Here is a 27,844-nt window from a genome sequence, read left to right on the forward strand (position 1 = left end):
TACCTTAACAGGAAATCCAAGAAGGGAAGGCGAACAGGGTATCCATATCGGATGATCTTCACCATGTCCAGGACCCCAATATATTGTAGCTGAGCAGACACATAAAAATTATCAAACGTATCTGGCAGCCTTGAGTTATTGGGCTTGATGCAATGAACAAAGTGCGGAGTGCGCTTCTGAAGTTTTCCGATAATATCCGTTAGAGATTTCTAAGGAGAGAAGCAGAACACAGCTGGTTCTCCAAAGACACTGACTGAAAATATAAGGAGCTTTTCAAAAGAAGTGTTTATCTTTAATCCACAACTCTTTTATTTATTATGAACTCTCTGTGGTGTGTGTGTCTCTGTGTATGTGCGTACACGTGAGTGCTTACTTTTATCTGAAGGTACTCAAGTGGGCAAAAATGGGGAAAAATACACATATCCCTCTACAGTTGATATAATCAAAATCTAAATTTTGGAAAACCAAAAAATCCACTAACCCTCAGTTGCGATGCAATGGTGACTGGACCTCCCCGTTCCAGCCTTTGAAGAAATGTAGAAGTTCCTTTCTTCTTTAATAACTGTAATGAAAATAAGAAGAAAGGAAGGGTGAGCAGATTTATTTATGTAAGTATGTAGACATTTATTTTTAATTGAAATATCACTGACATCAGTTTCAGGTGTACAACATAGTGGTTTTAGTAGTATTTTCCTAAATTCCACGGAGAAGGAAAAAAACCACCCTCCCATCCATGTAAATTCGCTCACAGAATGACACAGATTCAGAGCCGACTGTAACAATCAGCACCAAATGATTTTCAGCGATGGTACTAAAAATTGGGGAAACGGGCAACTACTTGTTAAATAATACCATTAATGCCAACCTGTCAAGTGCACGGAAGTTGCCATCCTGTATCTATTTGGATTTTGAGAATTAGAGCCTGACTGGTTTAGCGGAACAACAAGCCCACGCTGGGGCCTGTCTGGGTCACCATATTGTGCGTGTTTGTCAGGAAGTGGTAGCTTACTGCCAGGCAAACGGATACTCCTCTATGTTACAAAGATTTGATGCTCTAACAATCAATGGTTTATTCCCTTAAGTTCAACCACAATCAATTTCTCCTCATTTTTTTTCATTCCCTTCCTCTTCTTTTTTTTTTTTTAACTACTAAAAGGAGTTAGTAAATTACCTGTCTGAAAAATGGCAACAGTCTGTGTTTTCTTCGATAAGTCATTATATACAGCTCTTAAAAGAAAAAAAAATTCATACGTAGCAAAGATTTAGTGATAATGGAGATAAAAGAAGTCAGTGGAAATGAAGTCAATGGGGAAAGAAAGAAAGGGCAGAAGGTAATTAATTAAATCCCACCAGGGGTTAAAAGGAACCCCAGCCACTAATGTACTATTGCAAAATCACACAGACTTAGACCAACATATCTATTGATCCAAAATCATTTATGTTACAATAAAGAGGTCTCGATAGAAGAAAAAATCTGATGAAACGTTCTTGTCGATACGGTACTGCTGCTATCATGGCAGCCGCTCGTTTCCTTCCATTAACATGAACTGTCAAGCTGAAATGATCAATTGTAACTGACAAGGGAATGTAAAACGAAGCGATTGGTCCAAGATCAACCGGTTTTCTAAAAAGCAGAGCCAAGTGTGAATCTCAGTTAAAGGGTGGGTAGAAGGTCACAGGTGGACGTGCAGGGATGCGGGCAGTTTGAACGGAAGTGAGGAATGAAACACTTAAGGAATAATCATAATAAATAAATCTCCATCCCTTGAAATTGAACATTCAATTTCCCTTTCTGGGTGGAGGAGCTACTGTGAATTATCTTCCTTTTGCAGTCCTTTAGGGAAAAGACTAATGGCATCTATGCCTGGTAATGTTTAATAATTAAGGTTAAAAATTACAGTTTAGAGGTGTGTGGTGATTTCTTGCTCATGATTTCCAGGATGATTGAGAAAGGAAGGGCCAGAAGGTTCAGTGATTCCCTCAGGAGTAGAGATCTTCCTTACAAAGGGTAAGCCTTTGTCTTTTTTTTATGTAAAAAATGCCATTTTGTATGCAGTGAGATTGAATTTCTGTGATCAGACAGTGCAGGAATGACTACATCAAAGGATCCCTAATTGTAGGGTCCACTGGCTAAACACACACACACACACACACACACACACACACACACACCCTCTCTCTCACTCATTCCTAATATGTTATATACATCTTGCCACTCTTCCAAAATAGAGCTGATTTTAATTATGCTTTTATTTTAATTGGTAAGCTAAAATGCATTCCAACAAGCTACAACAACTGAATTTCTAAAATTGATTGTCCTGGACAACTTCCCAAACATATTTCTCATCTCTATAGTTTTGGTAGAGGCAGACAGAGCAAACCAGGCTACGATCAGCCACTGAATCCTTAAAGTTAACACATTTTATACCTATTTCCTATCAGTTTGAGACAACTCACTGAATTTGTAGCTGTTCTTCAAATAGAACCTTTATGTTATTCATATAACCACACTTGTGTAGGCCAAGTACACATTAAAAACTAGTATGATACAAAAGTAAGCTTAAAATCTACAAACTAGCCAATAAAAAATAGTTCCAGCCCCAGAAAAATACACAATGTCTGTAAGAGAAACTGCAATTTATTGTTTAGAGACCTAAAACCTCTGAAGTGATTACTGTCAACAGAATAAGGTAGCTAAGTCGATTCCCTGGAAGGTTACTCTCCCTGAAGTTACTTCCCATTCATCAAAAGGACAGTGACCGAGACAAGGCACAAATAGGACGTTGCAGAGACAACCAATAAAATTACTCATGCCCTATCTGCTGTCGAATTTTCACTCTATCGGACGCTCCTCTACTGTCCCCTCTCTCTCATGGTTATACTTCAGGCAGCGTCCTTTTCGTTAATTTTTTAAATTAAAACATCAATTTGTTTCCATCAGTTTTCAGAATTGCACCTTCAAAAAAAAAAGTAAGTAAATGTACTAAGACGCGGACATAAGAACAACCAAACAAGAATCAGAGAAACTCCTACCTTACTGAGTTCTAGATAATTCCTGTTTTCTCCAATAATTGAAGAAGCTGCCGTTTTCTTACTGAGCAGGGTGGACTTCTGGCCTCTGAACTTAAAAGAAGGATAGGAAGACACGAGGGATCCTGTCTGTGACAGTTTCGACTGGAACAAATGATGGATCACGACATTTTCACTAGCTAGGAAAGAAATAAAGGGATATTGTGAGTGGCGTTCAAATCGTTATGTACACAAGCTTTAAACACACTCCTCATTCCAGGGCCGTAGAGCACTAGACGTCCTCAGTGCAAGACTAAGTGAGAGGTCCATCTTTCCCTTTGCCTCCATTCTATTTTCTCCACCATTAATCCACCGCTGGATGAATTCCGACCTTCCCTGTCCTTGGCCAGGAGTCCTAATCCTGCGTCCCCTGTCCTCCGCCCTCAGCACTGGCCCTTGGCTTTCTGAGTAGCACTTGCTACTCTCCTAGCCGCGGGAACTGTATCTCACCTGCTTGGGTCTACGGGCCTTCACTGCCCTTGGCCAAGTCGTGAAGACCTGTGGTTTCTACCAGCAACTTTCCACCCCAGAAACACATGTCCCAGGATCTAACCCGTCTCCGGGTCGTGTGTAAACACCTGCGGGGGACCCTGTCTCATTTGCTTGTACCAGTTGTTAGGGGAAACGGTTCAGCTACAAAGGTAAAAAGCCGATGTATATTACATGTTAGGTTATTCAAATTCTACTAAATTTTGGTTACAAATTAGAAGAGCATAGTGAAAACTGTATATGGAGGTTAGGGCTCTATAAGACGCCTTTCTCACGTTACCTACATTTGTATGCACACGATCCTCACACTTTACTTTCCTTTTCCACAAAATGACCATGACACACCTACTCTGAGGATTATACAGGATTTAAATGTGAAGTCATGTGCACGTCATTTAGGATCATGCGGACCCATCAGCTCGGTAGCACTGTCCAGCAACAAAGCCGTTTTTCTAGCTTTTCCACACCCAGATGATTTTGCTCGCTCAGACTAACATATTTAGTAAAAAGCAAGGACAACCCAGTAGAAATGAGCTCGTCAACGCCCCAGACCTCAGTGTTTCTTAATACCATTCTTCTCTAAAATAAAGCTAGGTTTCTTGGGCACACAGCTGATTTGGAGGCACAGCAGATTATCCCGGAACATTCTGGAAGGCTGGAATATAAGGAAGTGCTGCACAAGATCACGAGAACCTAGAAAGAATGTAGGAGCTGGTTTGAAGGGGTCCTCACTGGAGGACAACACCTTGAGCAATGTTAGCGTTAAAATAATGATAGTAATAGATCGTGATTCATTAGATAAAATAAGAATCTATGAGCCCATCCTGATAATAATTTAATTAGTTAATTAATGAGAAAGGGGAGTTCTTACATTTGAATGTCACAATTGATAGAAAATCACCATTTGGAACCATCAGAGAAATGGGTGATTCACGCGAGAATCATGCACGTACGCAAGCCAGCAGGTGAAAGTCTGATGTGGAAGAGACCAGTTACTCTCCTCACCTTCCTTGCCGACTACTTATCAATGACACAGCAAAAGAGCAGCTTTCCATTATGGAAGCCTGAAGGGTGTCACCTTAACAAGGCCATGTCACCAGTGGTGTTTCGAACAATCAGTGCGTCCCCTGAAGGTGATGGGTGAGGTCCCTCCAGCTCCCCTGCGGGATTCCCGCTGAGAAGGGGCACGCGGACGCCAACGTGAGCAAACAGCAAATAAACCCAGACTGAGGGACAGCCTTCAACATAACTGGCCTTGAGGTTTTAAAATGTCAGTCATGAAAGAAAAAGATAAGCAGAGAAAATGTCCCAAATTAAAGAAGACTGAAGAGCAATGACAACTAAATGCAATGACTGGCGCTGAATTGGGGGGAAACCATGACAAAAGACATTGCTGGAGTGAGGGGCAAAGGGACAGAACTCGGGTCTCAATGTTCAATGTTCAATACTCTGGCAGTTGGCTGACGTTTTGTAAGCTAATGCCCTTTATCTTAGGATATATACCGAAGTGTTTCAGCACAAAGATGCCTGTGACTTGTTCTCAAATGGTTCAGAAAATAAACGTTCATGTACACACACACACACACGTACACATACATGCACACACGTACACACGTGCATGCACATATACACGTGCACACAGAGGGGAGGATGGTGGGGAGTGGAAGACAGGTGGGTGGGAGGGAGAAGATAGAGTAAAAGAAGGGAAATGAGGAAATGAATCTGGAAAAGGGCATATAGGAGTTCTCGGTACTAATTTTGTAACTTTAAACTTGAAATCATTTCAACATAAACGGTTATGTTTATGTTAAGCATCCCCCGCAGGGGATCTGTAAACAGTGCATCGAGTGCCTTCCTGCCAGTATACCTGGATAAGCTAACTTAGGTGCATGGTTTCCGAGCAGGTATGCAGAGGCATTCGGAGACAATAGACTCAAGAGCTGTTAACATTATCGACAGTAAATCTTAAAATTGTCAAAATCCAGAGTATTAAGTGCTCTGGATTTTGACTCTTTTGCCTCTTTCTGAGCCAAGTAGACTTTATTTCACATCCAGGCTCAGATGAGAGCGCTCACTGCATTTCTGCATGAGCTGTGTCTCCAAGCTACCTGCCTCCACTTGGCCAGGTGTCTCACGGACAAAGGGATGTTTGTTCAGATCCCATAACAGACCCTACCACCTTCTTCAACTGGGAGCTTTTTGATAATATGAAGATTCAATCAGATACTATAAACAAAGTACCTAGCAAGGTACTCAGAATTAAAAAAAAAAAAGTATTATTGTCTATCAATTACACTTGCTTTTAACAACTATTTACAGCATCAAAACATTTCACAAATTCATAAAATACTATCACAACCATGCATCTTTTTCTTATATGACAGAATGGGTGAGCAACTATGGCCTGTGGGTCAAATCAGGCCCACTGCTTGTTTCTCTAAATAAAGTTTTATTGGAACATAGACTTGTCCATTTGTATTGTCTACACCTGCTCTCTCATTATAACAGCAGAGCTGAGAAGTTGCTACAGAGTCCTTATGGCTTGCAAAGCCTAAAGTGTTTATTCTCTGGTCCTTCATAGAAAACACCTGCCACTTCCTGTATAAACATATAAGAATGCACTGTAAATTTTGTCCCCTTGCTCAGATGCCAAAAGTATTTAGAATGAAACAAGACTTACTTGTGTTCTCCTAGAACTTAATAGCAAGTATATACAAAAGAACGACTTTAAAATATAGGGACTCTGTTAAGATAAGGAGACTCTCAGTATCACTAGCCATCACATTCTCTTTCTAAATATCTATTCTATCACCTGAAACACAAAAATAAAGAAAAAGACATTGCACCAACTTTAAAACCATGCTATATATCAGATCTTCAAAAAAGATATGACTCAGATGGCAGTACATTATAAATGGAAGCTCAAATAATTGAAAACGAAAAGGAAGATATTTCCAATGATAATCAATATGATCAATTATCTCAGTTCCTTTCTTCTACATGATATTGTTCCAATCCCATGCTCCTCCCACTAGTCTCTGTGTTAAGAGAACTCAATCACCCTAAGTTCTGAGAGACAGGCCGAGTAATTCCCCGTGAAAAAACAATCCATTGCATCTGCACTGCTTGATCTAAGGTAAATACGTTCCTCAAGCCAGCGGTGATACAGATGTCTTATTTCCAGACCGAGGCAACCAACTATCTCATGAAAGGCTATCCTAGGCTTCTTTTCCCAGGAAAAATAAATGATCCAGCTCATGTCGAGCAACTTAAAGCACAAAAGATGATACATTTTAATTCACTGAAAAGGTTGTTAGGAAAATGAGAACCAAGGGCTACAGCATTGCGATCAAGAGATCATAACTAGAGTAGGCAGAAGTGCCCATACTGACACGTACAAATGCACCTTATATAAGTGCGATCTATAGTTACCTGTTGTCCAGAAACAGATACAGGTGCATAAAGGGCTAAGATTCACTAAGTAGATGCAGCCTATAAACTGATATATGCTCATATGCACGTGTGCGTGTGCATATAAATTTGTACACTCCCTCTCCTTCGTGGGCATTGATTCTTTATAACGAAAGTACATAAGAATAAAACACCACCCTTAGGTATGTTCCAGACTTCATCTTCAGTAATGAAAGTCACCCTGCTGTGGCCTAAATAATTTTGGAAGCTGTATTAATCTTCATTAGTCTTCACAAAAGAGCTTTTTTATATTCATACTACTGGAGTGGTAAAGGTATTTTTTATTTCTATCTGCTAAAAGCTTAGTTAAATTATGGTTTCTACTCGACTCCAAATTAAATTGTAGCCAATGTACAGCGTGGCAAGATCCATTCTTTATGATTCCGGGCTTTAGAATGTAAAAGATATTTCAATTCCCCTGTCGCTGGTGGCATATTACAGAGGACAATGTTCGGAGATGGAGAAAGAAGGAATGTGTGGCATTTTAACCATAGGGGGAAAAAACTTACTTTTCATTACAAACAGAAGGTTCTGTGAGAGGGTGTCCTTATTTTTTTCAATTGCTCCCACAATTTCATACATTACCTATAATAAAAGAAAATGGCATGGTTACTAATGTTTAAACGTGGCACAAAAATAATTTCCTTTAAAGAATAATCTGACTCAGAGGAAGTTTTCAATTATTCACCGGAGAGGCGTTTCGGGGCTTCGAGTTCATGTTACACGCCAGTTCAAAGCTCCCATCCGGGTTCTCCCTTTCTGCACATCACACAAGGCACACCGCTCCTGCTTGAATTTTCCAAGCCCCCCCCCGGATTGTGAGTTTAAGAGAAAATGGTGGTGACTCACATTCATGCAGCCCCCTTTATTCTCAAGGACCCTCTCCTGCCCAGAACACTCACTAAACCAGGGAGGACGACTCCGCCATGCCTGGGGAAGAAGGCGTGCTTTCGGTTGGAGAAATTCAATGGCCTCTTTATTGAAAGAGTCCTTTTGGATCATTTAAACAGTTAATCTTTAAAATGAAGAACACATGGGGTGGCTGGCTGGCCCAGTCGGTAGAGCACGAGACTCTTGATCTCGCGGTTGCGAGTTTGAGCCCCATGTTGGGTGCAGAGAGAACTTCAAAATAAAATCTGAAGAAAAGATGATTCTGCATTAAACGCATAGATACAGACCACACACACACACACACACACACACACACACACGCACACACGCACACACACACAAATTGGACTACCTGATTTTCTCTAAAAACATTCCTTGTCCGTCTTTGCCCCTGTTCTGGCCTCGTCTTGTAATGGCCATTCCTAACCCCACAGTAAAACTCCTGCCATACCTTGCGTGCAGGGACTACATATAGTTCAGCTCTGTCTCCCTCCAGCAACTAGCAGAACACCTGTCCATTGGGCACAGTTCATAAATATTCGGTGCAATGAACAAAAAGGTTTTCGTGTATCATGACCAAACACAGCGCAACACTGTGCCATTTTATTAAAAATTGTCCTGATAAGTCATTATCACAAGACCATGCTTTGGATCTTGTGCTTTTTGGACCGTGCTCTGGAAAGTTCTCATGAAGGGCACCTGTACCGGGCTACGTGGAGAAAAAGCTAAAGGTCTCCCATGGAAACTCAAGGCCAGCGGGAGCCTCCAGTTGCTCAAGTCACCTAGGAAACAGCATCTCGCACGCACATCCACGTGCAAATGCTCAGCTGGGCAGTGTGATGCTTGTAGGAACATGGAGTTTAGCACAAGTTTCTACTTTGTATCAAATTAACAAATCTTGAAGCATGCGAGCTTAATTATTTTTGTGACAATGCGCGAATTACTAGAGCTCTCTCTCACGTGTTAAATAATAGTCTGAAGGGTGCTCCAAGTCTGAGAGCTTCGACTTACTCATAAGATAGGGATGACCACAGTACCCACAGGATTTGGGTTCACAGCTCAACACAAGCTTGAGACACTGCCCACAATGGTTATCGTATCATCGCAATATAATAATGCAAATGACTGAGAACGTGATACATAAAATTGGCATCAGGGACTGTTAGCACAAGGTTCCAAAGAATATTTTTTTCCTGGTCCCAAATCTGGAATGAAGTATTTCCTCAAAGAGTCCTTGCATACTTGAGGGGAAAATCAAAATGAGAGACGCCCGCACCCCAGATCCTAAAAGGTACACACAGCGCATTACTGGTGGGCTAGTCAATGTTTATAGTTTTCAGCGGATGGAGTCAAGGAATACACAACACATACCAAACACATAGGTGAGAGGTTGTAATTTTTTTTTTCACTTTAAAGATAGAATACAATCGGATTCCAGATTTGATCTTTTAACCATGACAATTTCTTCAAGTCAATGAAGTTTAATATTGGCCTTGTCAAAGGCAATTTGGAAATCTAAGTAAATGATATCCACTCATGTCCATTTATTACGTCTATATATAACCTGCTACCATCACCTTAAAATATTTCTGAATTAAGCTTTTGATTTTGAGATCATTGCAGATTCACTGGCAGTTGTAAGAAATAACACAGACAGATCCTGTGGACCCTTTACCCAGTTCTTGCCAATGGTATCGTCCTGCAGAGAGACCACAACCAGAGTATTGACATGAGTGCAATGAGGACGCAGGACATTTACCTGAGTGCACGGACCCCACGTGCCGCCAAGTTATGGACACACTCACATCCCCGAAATCAGCTGAAGCTACTGGTAGGTTCTGGGCTCTTTACTCTGTTCCATGGATCTACACGACTATCCCCTCACCTCTGTCTTGATTACGGATGCTTTATAAGAAGACATTAAATTAAATGAATTCTTCCCACATTACTCTTCTTTATAAAAATTGTTTTGGGCACCTGGGTGGCTCAGTCAAGTTAAGTGTCCAACTCTTCGTTTTGGCTCAGGTCATGCTCTCGGGGTCGTGAGATCGAGCCCCGGGCTGGCTCCACGCTCAGTGGGGAGCCTGCTTGAGATTCTCTGTTTCCCTCTGCCCTACCCCTCCACAAAAAAATTAATAAATCTTTTATAAAATTGTTTTAACTATTCTAATTTATTCACTATTCCATGTAAATTTTAGAGCAATGTTGTCTATCAATAGCTCTATATCTAAACAAATTTTTGCTATGATTTTGATAGGAATTGCATTAAACCTGGGTAGCAATTTGGGGAGAAGTATTACTATGCTGATCGTCAGTGAGACTATTGACCAGGCTGTGTTCTAACCCACGAACGTGACGTGTCTCCTATGCATCTCTCTGCTTGCTCTCGTCACGGTTTTGCCGGTTTCAGCATACAGATTCTCCACATGTTTTGTTAGATTTATACCCATTTATACCCGTTTTTTATGAGCAATTGTAAATGTTATTGTATTTTTAATTTTGGTGCCCTTTACTAGTATATAGAAATACAGTTGATTATTTTACATTTATATTGTATCCTATGACCTTGCTGAACTCACATAATAGTTCCATGAGGACTTTTTTCCTTTTCCCTTTTTTTTTTAGTAGATTCCTTAGGATTTTACACATAGACAATCACGTCATCTCCAAAAGGACCGATTTGTTTCTTCCTTTTCAATATATCTGCCTTTTATTTCATTTCTTATTGCACTTGCTAGAACTTCCAGCATTATGTTTAATAACAATGGTGAGAACAGACACCCTTGCCTTCTTTCTGATCTTACGAGCGAAACACAGCCTTTCACCATTAAATATTACGTTAACTGTAGGATTTTTGTAGATGCTCTTTGTCAAATTGAGGATGTCTCCTCTAACCCTACTTTTCTGAGTGTTTTTATCATGAATGAATGTTGAATTATCAAATGCTTTTTCTGCATCAATTGATATGATCATGTGGTTTATTTCTTGCTTAGCCTGTTAACACGGTGGATTAATTCTGACTGATTTTCAAATATCCTACCAGCTTTGCATCTCCAGAAAACAACAACAACAACAAATTATTCATGCTGGATAATTCTTTTTACATATTGTGAAATTATAGTTGCTAATATTAAAAGTCTTTTTGCATTATCATTCATGAGGCTCACTGATCTTCAGTTGTGTGTGTGTGTGTGTGTGTGTGTGTTTACTGTGTCTGGTTTTCATACTGGGTAATACTAGCTTCATAAGATGAATCAAGAAGTGTTCTCCCTTCTATTTTCTAGATAAGATTTTGTAAGTTTAATGTTAATTTTCCTTTAAACATTTGGTAGAATTCTCCAGCGAAACCACTGGGGACTGGAACTTTCCTTTTGGAGAGATTTAAATCATAAATTCATTTCCTTGATGGTTACAGTGATATTCAGTGATGTATTTCATTGGGTAAATTGAGGTAGTTTGTGTTTTTGAGGAGTTGGTCCATTTCATCTAAGTTGTTGTTTGGGACCGTTGATTATATTACTCCTTTCCATCTCTTTGGTGTCTGCAGGGTCTGTGGCGAAACTCCCTGTTTTATTCCTGATAGACTTCAGTTTGTGTCTTTTCTCTTCTTTGTTATTCTTTCTACAGGTCTGTCATTTCTTGGTTATCTTCAAACACCCAGCCCTTTGTTTCACTGATTTTCTCTACTTTTTTCAACTTCGTTGATTTCTGTTCTTGTTACTGCCTTCTGTTTGCTTGCTTTGGTTTTATTTTACTCTCCTTTTTCCAGGTTCTTGAGGTTGGACCTTAGATCATCGACGGAGACTTTCCCCTTCTCTAACATATGCATTTAGTGATACACACTTTCCTCTCCGCATTGCTTTAACTGTGTCTCACAAATTCAATATGTAGTGCTTGCGTTTGCATTCAGTTCAACATATCTTTTTAATTACCTTGAGACTCCCTTTTTGATCCATAGATTAGACAGAAGGGCATTGTTTAGTTTCCAAGTATTTGGAAATCTGCCTGCTATCTTTCCGCGGTTGATTTTTAGTTCGGTTGCATTGTGGCGGTAAGCCCACTCCCTACGATTCCAATCTCTCTGAACTTCTTTAGTTTTGATTTACGGCTCAGCATGTGGTCTTTCTTGATACATGTTCTGCTGGGACGTAAGAAGCATGCACATTCTGCTTTCATTGGGCTAAGTGTTCTGTAAGTGAGCAGGTCCTGTTGGCTAGCGGTGCTGTGGGTTCCACCATATCCTGTGGAGATCCTTACACATGTCCTGTCACGTGCCCAGAGCAGGGTGTCAACGTCTCCAGCTCCAACTTCTGTTTCAGCTGGCTTCCTCTGGTGCCACTCCGAGGGGAAGGGAGGCACAGCCTTGTGGTTGCCACGTGGGAGAAGCCAGGCTCCCCACTCAACCACCTCTGAGGTAGAAGAGAGCACACTCATCACTGCTGGGCAGAGAGGTGCTCTGGTCTCCCGCGTCCCCCGTCATATCTCCCTGGCTGCGCAGTGAGCGGATGGAAGGGGCTGGCATGTGTCTTCACTGCTTCCTGCATGGCCACCACTAAGGGGATGTGGGGGGAGGACAGCTGTGGCCGGGTTACCTCTGGGGGTGGCTAAAGCCCCAGCCCCCCACTAGGCCTCCTCTGACACCCTCTGCAGTGGGGAGGTGGGGGTATGATACAAATTCAGAAACTTAGCACAAAAATCTGAAGGAGGCCCATCCATTTCAAAACTGCACACCCTAAGAGGAAAGCTGTATTTTAATAAGTGTAACTAAAAGGTTGTGTTTGTTTTTGCATTTAAAAAAATGATAGAAAACGAGGTGGCCACAGCTAAAAAAAATATATAATCTAGACTAAAATAACATACATTTACTCTTTTATCCAGAAAAGAATGCAAGAACGTGAAGGTAAATTTTGAGAAAAAGATGGAATGGAAAAGCACTAAGTCAATGAGCACTCTCGTCGGATCCCCGATGAATCTTCACCTTCAGAACGATGTCCACACGATTCTTCCACGTGGGGCACGTTTCCACTCTACCTTCCTCCTCACTTCCGGCCACTCTGCGGCCCAGTCACCCCGTTGGCATCCATCCGGCCTTTCCCATTTCAGCAAACCTCCCAGCTCCTCCGGGGGCCAAGGCCGAGTCTGCTCGGCAGGCCCAGCGCTCCGGGCCCCGAAGCTTCCGGGGGGAAGCAGCAGCGGGCAGGGCGCACACCTTCCAGGCTCCAGCTTCAACGAGTCCCGGCGCCTGGCGGTAAACACATCAAGATACTGTGCCTTCTCGTCTTCAGAACACGGAAGGTCACGTCAGCCTCTCTGTGTCTCTCCACCTCTGTCTGTCTGTCTGCCTGCCTCTCAAGGGGATTTTGAACATCGTGAAGAAGGTGGTGAGCGCTCGGCTCCACGCGGGACCTGGTTTTCTAGTCAACAGCCTAAACCTGCTTCTAATGCTCGCCTCTACCTTCTTCTCTGACCTGCTCCAGAACTTTTTACAGCATCGACCTGAGAAGGACTCGCGATGTCCTCTGGGTCCTGTGCTGAGGCTGCCACGAGGACCGCCCATCCTGTAGCTGTAACCTCATCGGTCAGAATCCCGTGTCACTCGGCGAAGGGACCGCTGCCAGACCGAGCGAGTCTCCCGGGAGGGGTAAGCACCTGAAGCTCGCTGCCATCTCCGCCTTGGCATCCTCGGGACCTCACCCACGACAGCGGCCTCTAGGAGGCAGAGGGGGCCATGACCGCATAGAAAAGAAACCACAGAAGCCGCAAAACTCAGTGGGACCAACGCCCCTGGTTCCCGGGCATCCAAAGGGAGGTGAGCCTCAAAGCCTAGTGGAACGGATGGAGAAATTTCTATGGAAGGGAAACAACCAAGGAGAGAGTCAATGTACCCTAGAAATCACGCTGGCTTTGTGAGTCTGTGCTGTCAGGAGAACAGAGCAAGGTCCGTCCTCTCAGCCGTGCCCCGGAGGAGGAAGGACTGATGGACAGGTGCTGTGGGAGCAGCAGGAAGCAGGTGGGAGGCAGAGGATTTTCTCAGTCACTCGGGTCAGCTCTCTCGCTGCCCTGCCTTGCCTGTCCTTGCTGGCTTATTATTAAGGGATGAAAGGAGAAAAACATGAAAGTAGCAAAAGATAGAGGCCAGTCTATGCTTTCAACTACTTTTTTCCTTTTTCCCCTCTGTCTTTACATAACTAGACCTCAGACTTGACTTTTTTTTTTCCTCTTGAGGGCTGGAAGATAGGATTCATGTGTTCAGTGGCGGCGTCCCCCATGCATGTAATGGAGACATTTATATGCATACAGCCCAATTCCCATGCTTTAGGAAGCTGTCTATGGATTCAAAGATTCCTTTGGAATGAGTCTGCTCCATGAAAAGACCCCAAATGAAACTTAGCATTTTGCTTGTGTTTCAGCAGTTAGCAAGACCCATGCAAATGCTTCGGCCTAGGGGCCCATGGAAGAGGAGTGTGGGTGAACCAGGGACAGGGCTGGGGGTGCGGGGGTGCTGTTTTCCCGGAAGTCCTTGCTGTAACACTCCAGGACTGCAATGCACACAATCAAAAGATAGATTAGGTTAGCTATATAGGTAAAATCAAGCTTTCCCCATGGCTATGAATCACACTTGATCAAGCTGCCTCGTTTCCCAGGTCCACAAAGAAAAGTTATGAAACGCTAACCTCCTCCTTCTCACTAAGGGTGTCAGGCTCGGGCTTGGTTGATCACCAAGGAAACGGAAGGCAGAGGTGAGAGAGCCCCCTCCACCATCACTGGCTTTCACTCCCTGAGTTGACAGCAAGGGCAGTTGGCTTCATGCCCTTTGATAGGGATGGTGCTGGGGTCGCCCAGCTGGGCTCCGTGTACTCTTTACACCTACAGTGCGGTCCCCCTGCGGGCGCCTGGCACGCAGCAGGAGGCCATGCAAGGTTGTGGAATGTGTGCTCACATGAGCGCCTACTGTGTGCTAATACCTTTAGCGTTTCTGAAAACATGCTTCACAGAGTACCTGCAAGAAAGCATTCTCTAGGGCTTAATACACATGCACACGCTTTAGAATTCTCCTGGCTCTTTAATCATCATTTTTAGGAGTAGAGCCAAGGAACCTGCATTTCTAGCTGGCTCCCCAGTTGATCCTGGTGCACGTGCAAGGATGAGAATCGCGGCTCCAGGTACCAGCACGCCGCGTAGGCTGCTCAGTGAACTCTGTCCTCCCTGGGATGCTGGCAGCGAGCGAGGGAGCCCAGCCACAGGTGTGCAGAGAAGTGTTTCCTGGGCGTTGTAGATACAGTCCAATGATAAAAGGAGATATTGGCATAGTTAAAAACTGCCGATAAGTTTAAGATGACCCTACACTATATTATATTCACATCGTCAACCCTTTTCCAGAGGAGAGTTAGCATTTCTAAAAAGCTGTTCAGAGAGGATTTTCAAATATTTGCACCTGAGACAGTAGCAATAGAATCCAGCATTTTTCAAACAACCCTGATTATTGCTGGGGTACCCTGTGTAAGCTATAAACGGTGCTGGCAGTCTGGGGACATAAAATGAATAAAAGTTTGCTGCAGTAGAAAGAGAAACGGACCCAGGGTTATAAAGAAGAGTTCTTATCCTAGTTTCCACCTGCCAACCGAAAATACACTTAGGACACATGGATCGTGACCATTAGCTGTGGGCATGACATCATCGGCTTCTCTGGAAGCCAGTTTCTTATTTATTCAATGTAAAGTTCACCAAGGTCAGTTCCCACTAAAGTCTGGTGACTTCGCCAGCACAGCCCACAATACAGGAAGTTATTTTAAGGGAATGGGAACAGGCAACGTATGCACACAGTAAATGGGCACGGGTAGATACCATCTACTTAGACTTTCGAACTGCCTCTGATGTGGCTAATAGCCAAGGTTACTAAATATCATGTTCATCGGATTGAGGGCATCATCAGGGTTCCAAGACTACATGTGGAAAAAAAAAAATCAAGAAAAATGGCTAGGGCAAGTCTTTTTCTAATATTTTTATATTTTACAGACACCTTATAAAATACAATACATGTGTATTTATAAAATTGGGAAAACAATAAAATTAGGGGTGCCTGGGTGGCACAGTGGTTAAGCATCTGCCTTCGGCTCAGGGCGTGATCCCGGCATTATGGGATCGAGCCCCACGTCAGGCTCCTCCGCTATGAGCCTGCTTCTTCCTCTCCCACTCCTCCTGCTTGTGTTCCCTCTCTCGCTGGCTGTCTCTATCTCTGTCTAATAAATAAATAAAATCTTAAAAAAAAATAAAGTAAAAATTACTTGTAATTCCTTTTCTTTTTCTTTTTTTGTAATTCCTTTTCTCAGAGATAGCCAATATTAATCTATCTATCATCTATTAACCCTATCCAAGTCTAAGCACGCACTTTACAAAATAAAAAAAAGGACCGGCCACACATCGTGCTTAGTAATGTCCTGTCCCATCTACATACACTGTCTGCTGGCCGGAGTGTCCCTGCCCTGACCGCCCCGTGGTGCTCGGACCCAGCCATCCAGCTGGGCTGCGGCAGGGGCCTTGGGCAGAAGACCAGAGGGTAGGATTCTTGGAGACTCTTTTCCTCTCCAACATATGGGTTCCATTCTCACCCCAGAGCTTCCTCCTCTTCCCTTCCTTTCTCCAGCCTTAGAGGAGGGGGGTGCTTCCACTGGGACACGTGTCTGGGTCACCTCACTGTCCCTTGTCTGTCTCTTCAACTTCTCTGTACTCCTTTCCTCCTCCTTGAAAATCTGGTGCAGCCTGCTTTCCACATGGCACCCTGACTGACCTCCACCGTTCCCAGGAGCTCGCTTTGTCTAGTCGTGTCTCGTGCTGACAGCTCGGGAAAGGACCGGGAGAGACACTGGGCTCATCACTGTGCAGAACAGCCGAAGAAGGCGAAGGAAGCTCTTGACGGTAAAGAGGAAAGCAAAGAGAACGACGTGGGGCCTGGAAGGGGCTGATGGAGGCGGCAGACAAAGCAACGAGAACCTGTCATTCTAGAAAGAGTGAGTGTTATAGGAGAGCTCAGCTGTGCCCATAAAATGACTCAGGCGGAGAGAGCAGAATGGGTCCCAGCACACGGGCAGGGCGGCACAGACTCACGGGCTAGAGGAGAACAAGCAGAGAGTGCAGTGTAGGCTGGGAGCCCCAACATGACAGCTCTCGACCTTCCTCGGGCAAACTGGGAAGTGAACAGAGAAGCCCCGGAGTGCCAAGCCCTGGTGTCACAGTCTCTGGGGGAGGCGGGGGGGCTTTTACGGCCTCACTCAGAGATTCACTCCTTAGACAGCAAGCACCTTCCTCTCCTTTGTTCTCACTCTTATCGTGCTGATCTAGGGACCGTCCATGCTACAAACATCAGGATGAGGGGGTCTCAACAGTGTGCCCATTCTACCTCATTGGGCAGTAAGCTGAGGACGAACCACGTTGCTAATTATAGTATCGCATAAACAGTGTGGTTCTAATATGGAAATCTGTATTTCCACAGAGTTGAAGTGCTAAAAGTTAAAGTTTCTATAAGGGAGCCACCTTGGGGGCGCCTGGGGGGCTCAGTCGGTGAAGCGTCTGCCTTAGGCTCAGGTCATGATCCCAGGGTCCTGGGATCAAGCCCGGAGTCAGGCTCCTTGCTCAGCGGGGACGCTGCTTCTCCCTCTTCCTCCTGCTCCCCCTGCTTGTGCTCTCTCGCTCTCTCTGTCAAATAAATAGAATCTTAAAAAAAAAAAAATAAAGGGAGCCACCTTCAATGACAAATCAGGGATTTTAGCATCTCCCAGATGATAGCATAGAGAGCTTTCATGAGTTTCTGGCAGCGTGGGTATTTGATGTGTGTGTCCGTGTGTGTGTGTGTGTCCGTGTGTGTGTGTCCGTGTGTGTGTGTGTGTGTGTGTGTGCACGTTTGCTTTATCTATCAATCTACTGTAATTGCTTTCTATAACCATGTCTACCTCTATGGGTCTATTGCTCTCATACCTAGTTCAAGGACACAACAGTTGCTTTATAAAGCATGCAAATATGGCCATAAATGCTTTTCCACAGCTTCTCCCCCTCCCCAACCCCCGTCCCCTAAACCAAGTGGGAAGGGGCTTCATGGGATCCCTCTCATACGCTGACATTGTCCCACCACTTAGGCAGACATCGCAAGCTGGTGTTTAACTCCACTGAGAAGCACAAAAACAGAAACGGGCGGGTGAGGGGCAGATGTGGGCACAGGAACAGCCCGTGCTGCAGTGGGACAGACTCTCCTGTCAGCTTCTGCAAGTGCAGAGCCCAGAATGTAGACGGTTTTTGATGAACTACAAAGGCCGTGGTGAAGTCCCCTCATGTGGTCCCCAAGTCCAAGTTCTGGGACATCCTGGCCAACAGGGCATGACCTGGGGCTGGCAGGACCGAGCCCAGGGCAGAGAGTCTATGTGAATGGACCCACCAACCGGGGCCATGGGGAGCAGCCAGCCCCAAGGGTCAGCACCACCCAGGCAGGGGCACCGTGTCTTGGGGACCCACGAAAGCACCCAGGCAGAGCGCGCCCTGAACGCTGAAAGGCACCGTTTGTGGGAAACCCCTGGGATGATGTGAGACCACGCAGCTCAAGCAAAGAGAGAAAACAGGACTCCCGAGGCCTCTGTATGGACAGCGACCTCTGCAGTGGAGGCAAGGGGGCCCCACCTTTCAGTGAGGTTTGTAACGATGATTATTAACAAGGACGAGAAGTTCTTCATTACTGAACTGAGTCTGAGTGCCAACGAAAGCAAATGAAGGACGTCCTATTACTGGACAGAGACCAGAAATATCACGGGAGCTGCCTGGGTTTTTATCTGGTTCCAAGGAAAGGACTGTCTCTGCTGAACTTATTTTAAAAAGCAGTGTGAGCCAAAAATAAAATTGAATCTGATTACATCCCCCGAGTTGCTTGTTCAACTACCAGGTACATGAAGAACAAGAGTGTGAAAATGATCTCGAAGAGCTGGTCTTTAGAAGGGAGAGGGAATTTATTCTTCTACCAGGCAGACAGAGGCTTGGTGGCAAAATTGCTTAAAAGAGCGGTTTCTGAGCAGCTGATAAGGACAGCTGCCATCACGGCCCCGAGTGCGTCTGTAATTAACAAGTGGAATCAGGATAATCACCTTTAACTTTGAACAGTGTTACTGGAGAAACAAAAAGATCAATGGAGCAGAGGCAGTTCATACACTTTTAAGTAAAACTGCTCACTCATTCCTTAATTGGTAACTGAGCCTCTTTGGCCAGCTGGTGGCAAGAGCTGTGAGCGAGGGGCTGTGAACTAGGGTCCCAGGGCAGGGAGGGAGCGTTTGGATTCAGGACTAAGGAGGGGAGGGGGGGGCTAGTATTTGGCAATTAACTGGGTTTCTGATTTTACCATGCGTCGAAAAGTGGGACAAATACGGGAAATCAGTTTCACTGCTTTACTTTTTTGAAGCGAGTTGAGAGGGAGAGAGAGCGCGTGGGAGGTGGTTTGGGAATTGGGTGCAGTTGGCTTCTGGATCTGCCGAGCTGACGATATCAGCCAAGGAGAGATCTTAACAAGCACATATGCAGGCATGAAGCCCACAGACAAACAGACTGTAGTTTCAGGACTCATGTCATGCAGGAAAGGGAATCTTGAGGGTATATAAAGTCCCAGCAGGAGACATAAAATACTCTACTGGGAAACATCGATATTTATGGAATGGAAGTAAATTCACTTATCAGTCAAATTTATAATCCCTTTCACGTGATGCAAAATACGATTCCTAGAAAAGAGGTGGTTGGGATTGCCAGGTGATAAAAACCCAAAACTTTGGAATATCTTCTCGAATATAAGACATCACATCAGCATGTATGTAAAGATTGGATTTTAGGAAAAGAAATGAAAGATCATCTTCAGGCAAATATACACGGGTCTGATAATTTTTCATGTGTGGTTTCAGCTTTCTATCTGAGGTTTGCTAAAAAGAGTCTCAATTTCATGTGTAGTGGTAAACTGATCTCTCTATAGCCATCAATACTGATAGGTAGAGGCTTCTACTTTTTACTTTTCCATTAAGCGATTCTATCTAACAGTATTGCTTGCTTTCATTCTCATTCACTTTACGTTATAAATACTAATAAACAAAAAAAGTTAGGAGCACACAGTATTATTGTTAAGGGTCCTTATCTAGCATCTGAATATAAACATTACCTTGAGATTGCCTTATCTGAAATTTATGAATATGCCTCATTGGTTCCTTTTAAGGGAAAAAAAATCAACTAACAATAAGATATCAATATTCCAAGAACCCTGAAGTTCCTTATTTACAACTTTCTGTTGGTCCATGGCGATAACAGAACCTATTAAATCCTCTAAGAAACAGCAAGATTCCCTGAATGAGAGCCTGCATTTTCTCTTCCAAACAAAACTCTGGATAAGGAAACATTCATCAGGTCTCCTACAGAAATTTACGCCAGAGGCACAATTGATATGAGCAACAGAGCACCAGGGGCCTTGTGGAGTTAATTTTTATTTTTCCAGGATCCTGCCCAAGAGGTGAGCAAATACAGATGGAAATTAAACTCGTTCTGTGTGGGTCAAGATATCTTTGTCAAATAACCTTTAATAGTATCCATTTGGCTTGACCAGACAGAATTCATTGTTATGTCTGGGGATTCTGCCTAGAGAAAAGGAAAAGAAATAAATGGAAGGCTCCCTATTGATTAGTTCATCTCCTTTTTCTTTTGATTTAAAGGTTCACTTTCCGAGATCTCTTGGGCACATCGTGCCTCCCACAGATCTCCGAGGTGAGGGCCAGTCGACAAGCTACAGAAGGCGTTCGTGGTGCAGGTGGAACTGGGAAAGTGAACAGGCCACCATTGCCTCTGCATACGTGTTATGTAAATACGTCTGAGGGGCAAAGAGGCTTGCTGTCATCAGTGCATCTCCTAGAATCTACTGCAGTGTCTCTACTTCTCAGATCTGAGTAACAGCAACCTCAACCGATAAATTTCAGACTTCGTTTATCCAGTGACGGGAGTAGATCTTATTCAAGGAGAAGGAAAAAAAAAAAATCAGACGTTTTATAGACTGGCCACAAATCAGTAACATCATTTTCCCCCACATGACTTCTATCAGCGATGTTTTAGTAATATGGTTCTCATAAAGGCCTGTGGAAGTCAGCGACATGAACACTAATGATCAAGGCCTCTGTGTCTGGGATTACAACGTGCTCCGCGGGGATGCAGTTTGGGGGACGGAAAAAGGAATCCTGATGAAAACAATCAAAATCCACCCACAGAAAGACCCATCTACAAGCGCATTATATAAAGGTGCACTACATTTTCAAACTGTCATAAAATTACATCTCAGAATATGTGGTAAAGAAATTGCAGAGAATGCTTTCATATCCTTCAGGCAAACAATAATGGTAAGGATCTTCTAAAATCTGCAGTAAAATTTCACACACCTCTTTGCTCCATTAAAATATGAGTCATAAAGCTAAATGATAAAGAACATAATTTTTTACAAAAATTCTCTTAGATCAAGGCAGAGCTACTTAACATGAAACAACCTGTATATTCAGCAAAAAAATTAACATAAGTTAAAACATTATCTCAATGTTTTCTCTTCTATTATTACAATTTTCACGTATAGAGAAATATCTCTTCCTGCATCTTCCACTGAAGTTTTTCAAGCACAATAATAAGAAAATACTATATTATAACTCTGGTGGTTACATTTTCCCTATCACCTGCTGAAATGATAATAATTATGCTATGAGAAATAAAAATAAACTTTCTAACATGACTTACAAAGCTTTGCTTCAGGCACTGGGCACATTAATAAGATATAAAAATGAACAAATCTATTTTTTAACAAATGAAGGATGTTGATCAATCACTTAATTCAAGTAAGTCAATTGGGCCCCTAATATTCTCGCCTGAACATATAGCCAGTTGATCCCTGACATACTCTCTAGTCTTCAATAGTTGTTACTGATGAGTTCAAATCTTGCCAAATACAGTGGTACTTCTGCCTGGAGAGACCTTCAGCTATTGTCGGGGGAAATATGACTCATATTTGATAGAACATCTCAAAAGAATCATATGTGCCTTGATTTCTTGCCCAATACGTGCCCTTCAGAACAAGTTGATGAGGCTAACAATTATGTTCCCCTGAACTGCAGACTTTTCAGATGTGGCAACTGAGGGTCAGGGTCCTCCTCAATGTCCTGGCGACGGAGTCCCCACGGGCCTACAGAGCTTCTCCACCGAATCACATGGATTCTACGACTATAGACAACAAATACTTGAGGAATCTCACACCCAGTGTGGTGGAGATGGGGAAATATGTGGTACTCAAAATGGAAAGTGAAATACGGTATTGTGACCTACTGCCCCGTAGTGGGTTGAATAGCATACCCTCAAATTTCATGCCAACCCAGAACCACAGAACATGACCTTATTTGGAAATAAGATCTTTCAAAGATGTCCTTGTATAACATGAGGTCATAGTGGATACGGCGGGTCCTAAATTCAATGCCTGGTCCCTTCAAAGAAGAGGAGGGCACAGAGATCTGTGAAGACAGAGGCAGTTGCGTCTACAAGCCACGCAACGTTGATGGCTGGCAACCACCAGAAGCCAGGAGAGAAGCTTGGAACAGAGTTCTCAGACTCCGCGGAAGAAACCAACCCTGCTGACACCTGATTTTGGATTCTGGCCTCTGGAAATGTGGGTAAGTCTCTGCTGTTTCAAGCCAGCCAGCATGTGGAACTTTGGTAAGGCGCCCCCAGGAGACTCATGCAGAGCCGTTCAATCCTCGGTGAATCACCGAACGTCACCAAGGCTTACTTAACGGGAAAACTGACATAGCAACGATTATACACAAGGCCTCAGAAGCACGTCGTAAATCAGAAAATGCCACACAAGCATCAGACATCACTACCAATTAGGGAAGGGAGAGATCAATGAAATGTGGATTAGGCCAAGAATTTGGTCCCAAGATGGATAAGGTCTGGAAAGATAGGAAAGGGGTATTTCACGTGAAGCAAATCACAGGAGCAACAATAGAGGTGGAGAAATGTCAGGGTCGCTTTCAAATGAATCTCATGTGGTAAAGAAATCCCGTAACGTTGTGACTTAGAACCACTCCTTTCTCTTCCGATCTGTACATGTTGAGTCGATGGACACGTGTCAGTTCCGGGGGCTGCGGTAACACGTGACCACAGACTGGTTTGCTCAGAATAAGAGAAATTTGGTTTTTTACCGTTCTGGAGGGCAGAACCCTGACATCGGGCATCTTTATATGCCCGGAGGCTCTAGGGGACACGCCTTCCTGCCTTTTCTTGCTTCTGGGGGCCCTAGAGCTCCTTGCCCCGTGGCTGCCTCTCTCCTGTCCCTGCCTCCTTGCTTGCAAGTTCTCCTTTTCTCTCCCAAATCTCTCTCTGCTTCCTTCTCAGAAGGATACTTGCCTTTGGATTTAGAGCTCCCCCAGATCATCCCAGGTGATCTCCTGACCTCGAGATCCTGGACGTCATTACATAAGCAGAGACCCCTTTTCCAAATAAGATTCCATTCCCAGGTTCTAGAGATGAGCACATGGCCATATCTTTTTGGGGATCCACCACTCAGCCCACCGCAATATTTAAGGGTTTGGAGAGAGAAGGAGGCTGAAACATAGACACATCATCTCAGGCAAGAACAATATCACCAACTTGATTTGTATAAACCAGGCCGGTCATACAGGACGCTCCTCTGGGATCCAAAGAAAATCACTTTGTGTTAAACCAAATTATCGCAATAAACAACTTCCAGACAAAAGAACTGACGAGCAGACAACAAAGGTCAGACAGGCAAGTATCATATATTTTAAAACTGTTACTTTGACCTGTATTTTCATTAATTTAATTTTTATTACTTCAGATTGCCTTAGTATCACCTAATCTATTCTCTTTTCTCACATTAAAATTTAGGACCTTCAAAATACTATTTCCTATTAGAGTTAGTTCAGAATCACCTTAATGGAAATTCAAATTTCCTGAGAGCCAATGTCTTTTTCCAAATCATAATTCTTCTTTCTTTCAAGATTCTTAATTTTAAAAGCCAATAAAATTAGACACAGTTCTGGATTTAATGCGTATCCACCATTTAAATCACCACTGGAAGTTTAAGAGCAATTCCTAAAGCAGCTAATCCATATACGATTTAAAATTTGCTAAAACAAATAACAACAAAAACACCCCTCAGCCTTCTTCAATTCAGATCCACGCTCATTAATGAGACCTTGTTAATATTTCATACACAGCCTCTTCCCACTTACTTTAAAATATTTCTGTAATGGAGATTGGAAAATAAGCCAGGCTCCTATGAGTAATGAAAAATTCAAACGTGTTTAGGAACGATCTTCAGCTATAATTCAAACAATGTTGCTTAAACATTTCTAAAAGGACCTGGGAGCCTCTGCTCCAGACAAGAGTCAGAAGCACGGTGGGGTCTCGTAGTCAGAGCAGAACAGTCCTTCCTGGCGGGGTGTCAGTCTCATCGCCGGCCACAATGATCATCCTTCCCGTGAGAGCTAAGTTTTCGCTCACGAAACCAGGTAACCCAGTCACAGAAGAGCACGTGGCAATCCGAGTGACACTCTACCCCATCCATCTGGCCAAGGAAGAGGCCACAAAGAAACCAAAGGACCCCAGAGCCACGGAGCTCTTCGCTGGGATCAGCTGTAACACCAAAGGGCCCTTCGGGAATGTTCACACTACTGTCCAAAATAGATCGTGGATGCTGTTCCTAAGCCAGTTAGCTCTTTGCTATGTCTCTTGATTTATAAGATGCAGAATATGCTGCTTTCCTTGAAAATGCAGTAGCTCAAAATTAAATATACGTAGCTACATCTGATGATTAGAAAGGCATATGGCTTGACATATTGCCACAAATTACATATAATCTATACTGTAACATGCGAATGAGTCCTTAGGGAGTCCTTGGGCTAAGACTCATTAGTAGATCTCAGTGAAATGAAAGATTTTTATAAAACCACAAAATTGACTCCAATTATGGAAAATCCTGCTTAAAACATAAAGGCACTTTTACAGAAAAATTCATAATTCCATGGGGTTTGGCTCCGTGGCAGCTAATCAATTGACTGGCTCTGCTCTGCTCTATTGCCATCAGAGCTCAATGAAATAATTGTATTTATTCAAACCATTCATTGTTTTTCCCCCAATTTTTTATTTTATTTTTTAATGTTTTTTTATTATATTATGTTAGTCACCATACAGTACATCCCTGGTTTCTGATGTAAAGTTCGATGAGTCATTAGTTGCGTATTAACACCCAGTTTTTTAAAAAAACAACTGAAATTGAAATTCTATTAAGTGGCTTTAGAATAATTTTTAAAAGCAAACATTTAAACAATTAACAAACAACATATTATTCCAAAGCTTGGTCCCATTCTGTTTAATGCAATTAGCATTTATTGAACAATCTGATACATCTCCAAGATTCAATACAAACAGCCTTACGAGGCGGGTCAGGTATAGACGGACTTAAGACAGCTTCCATGAAGCTTAGAGGAAAATCGGAAAGGAGTTTTCCAAAATCACTACCCATGTCTTACTGTAATATTTCAATTAAGTCCTATAAATTAATAAATGCTCAATATGAAGAAAATACAGATTAAAAATTCGAATACAGGACTAGAAGGTTTGCTAATGTTATCAAAAATGTTAAAGGCTAAATCTCTCATATGTAAAAGGTAGTCAGTAAGTTAATAACACTCTGGGAGTGTGTGTGAGTGTGTGTGTGTGTGTGTGTGTGTGTGTGTGTGTATAAAATCTTGCACCAAGACCGTCTCCATGGCCATTCACTGCTCAGTCCGCCCACGGCGCCATATACTACCACTTCCCCCAGGGTGCTCCTTGCCCACCTGTTCCATTCAGGTGTGTCTCCTGCTGACCCCATTTGTCCTTCCTTTCTCTTGGTTTTCATGATTCCATTTCCTACTCCTTTTCTCCATCTTCTCCATGCTCTTCCTGAGTGAAATTATCAAGATACACATTTCCACAAATATGCCTATGTTTCTAAAAACAACCAACCTATTTTATTTGTCACATCCTATTGAAGTCTCTACTAAAAATCTCAAATTCAAAACATCTACACTGAATATCTTTCCTTCCAGATTGTCTCTTCTCCAGGATTTCCTCTCATGGTTGGCACTGGAACCATCCAACCACAGAGGGGAGAGAGACGCCTGTCATTTCAGGCTCTGGCTCCTCCCTGTTTGGGACATCCCGTCAGTCAGCGTGGCAGGCTCGTCTCGAGAACACGGCCTCTGCGGTCCTCTGCGATGTCCAAACGCAGTTCTTGCCAGAGTTGTTTCCATTGCCCAACCTCTCTCCCCCAGTCCGACCTCTCCTGTGTTCTCTGTTTTCCTTACTTCATCCCCCACACTGTCTGGAAATATTTGGGGAGTTAACACTGTCGAGAGGACAAAGTCCTGAGTAGTACGTGTATATTTATTCATGATTTGGTCCAAAAAAGCTTTTTTTAAGACTTATCTCCGGCCAATCTCTAGAGACTTAACTGTACTTCTTGTACCATTTCCCAAATACAGGGTGGGTGGACGCAGCAGAAGGGCCCACAGCTCTCCCAGGAACAGCCGCCTTCTTACAGCGCACACGTTAGAAGGTGGGAAAACTCCCAGACTTCCTTGCAGCTAGCGTCTGAGTGTTCTTAAGCTTCCAGCAGTCTGGCACTACTGCTCAAGCTTCGGAAGGTAGGCGTGGTGGAGGCCGGGCTTCTGCTGCTTCTCCTGTGGGTGTCATAAGCATGTCAGGACGACGCTTTGTCTTCTCCGGCAGTGGAGACCTCCCGGCCCGGTCACGGACCACTGACTTCTCCACGCTGACTGCCAGGGAATGGCACGTTCCTGGCGTCAGCAGTGAGTGGCGGGAACTGAGAGTCCCTGGAGCAGCAGCTTCTCCATTTGGCTGGAAGCTTCCGGATCAAAGATGAGGCCACAGTGATGTTGGAAGCCCCATCCTGTGCTGTGGTTTTGAGTCATTCCTGAATATTCAACTTGGAGTCTCCTGATTATTATTTCCCTATATCAAATTATTTTCCACTTGAACAGCGATAGTGCATTCTGTCCTAGGCAACGGGGTCCTGGGGGATGGACGTGCCATTCACACGTCCATGTCTCCACCAGAATGCTCCTTCCTCTTATCCTTACTGAGCTCCTAGGCCACATTTGACCTCCTCTAGAAAATATTTCTACACTTTCTTTGGGAGCCGAATGATTGCTTCCTTCTTCAGTAATACAGAACATTGTTAATATTACCCATGCTATTACAAGCAAATTATATCATAATTATTTGTTAATTTGCCTTTTCCTTATTTCTTGACAGTGAGATATTTGAGAACAAGAAATATGGTTTCTTCATCATTGTCTAATGCTCTGGGTTTGGCATCTAGTACAGTCTCGGTGAACATGGACTGAAATGACCTGAAACACGCGGATTTGAGCTTTCACCCTCCAACAGGCAACTTCTGCTAAGTGCCAAATGGGGGAAACCCAGGGGCCACACATTCAAAGGTGGACGATAGTAACCATAGATGGGCCTGAATGGAAGGTAAGTGCAACGTGGATTTGAGTATCAAAAGATGGATACGTGTGACCTTGTGAAGAAGACAAGGTGGGTATTTCAAGCTTGAGCAGGAGGAGTGGGAGCCCGGAGGATTGTGGAATGCAGGAGACAGTGAGTGAATTAGAAAAGTCCCATGAACAGAGGTTTTGCCCACGGGGATTGTGACACAAGTCATGGCTAAAATGACTGGCATCAGCTCAGAGAAGCCTGGGATATTAGCCGGGCCTACGCGGTGTGAGGTATTGTAGACAGGTAAGAGGAGGTCCTTGAAGGCGTTTAAGAAAGAAGCACATGTTACCAAGCTGGTTAG

General features: G+C 43.5%; 1 protein-coding gene across 1 annotated transcript in view; it reads right to left on the reverse strand.

Annotated features, from left to right (window-relative positions):
- The window catches only part of MYO16 (myosin XVI), a 466,166-nt gene that overhangs the window by 133,092 nt on the left and 305,230 nt on the right, over positions 1-27,844 (reverse strand). Inside the window, exons 24-27 of the mRNA XM_026493590.4 lie at positions 7,539-7,614; positions 3,034-3,209; positions 482-562; positions 4-209 (exon numbers count right to left, since the gene is read on the reverse strand). Coding sequence (XP_026349375.3) covers positions 4-209; positions 482-562; positions 3,034-3,209; positions 7,539-7,614 — 539 coding nt within the window. The remainder of the gene's footprint in view (positions 1-3; positions 210-481; positions 563-3,033; positions 3,210-7,538; positions 7,615-27,844) is intronic.

The sequence above is a fragment of the Ursus arctos genome, unplaced genomic scaffold (genome assembly GCF_023065955.2).
Source record: "Ursus arctos isolate Adak ecotype North America unplaced genomic scaffold, UrsArc2.0 scaffold_10, whole genome shotgun sequence".
Taxonomy (NCBI): domain Eukaryota; kingdom Metazoa; phylum Chordata; class Mammalia; order Carnivora; family Ursidae; genus Ursus; species Ursus arctos.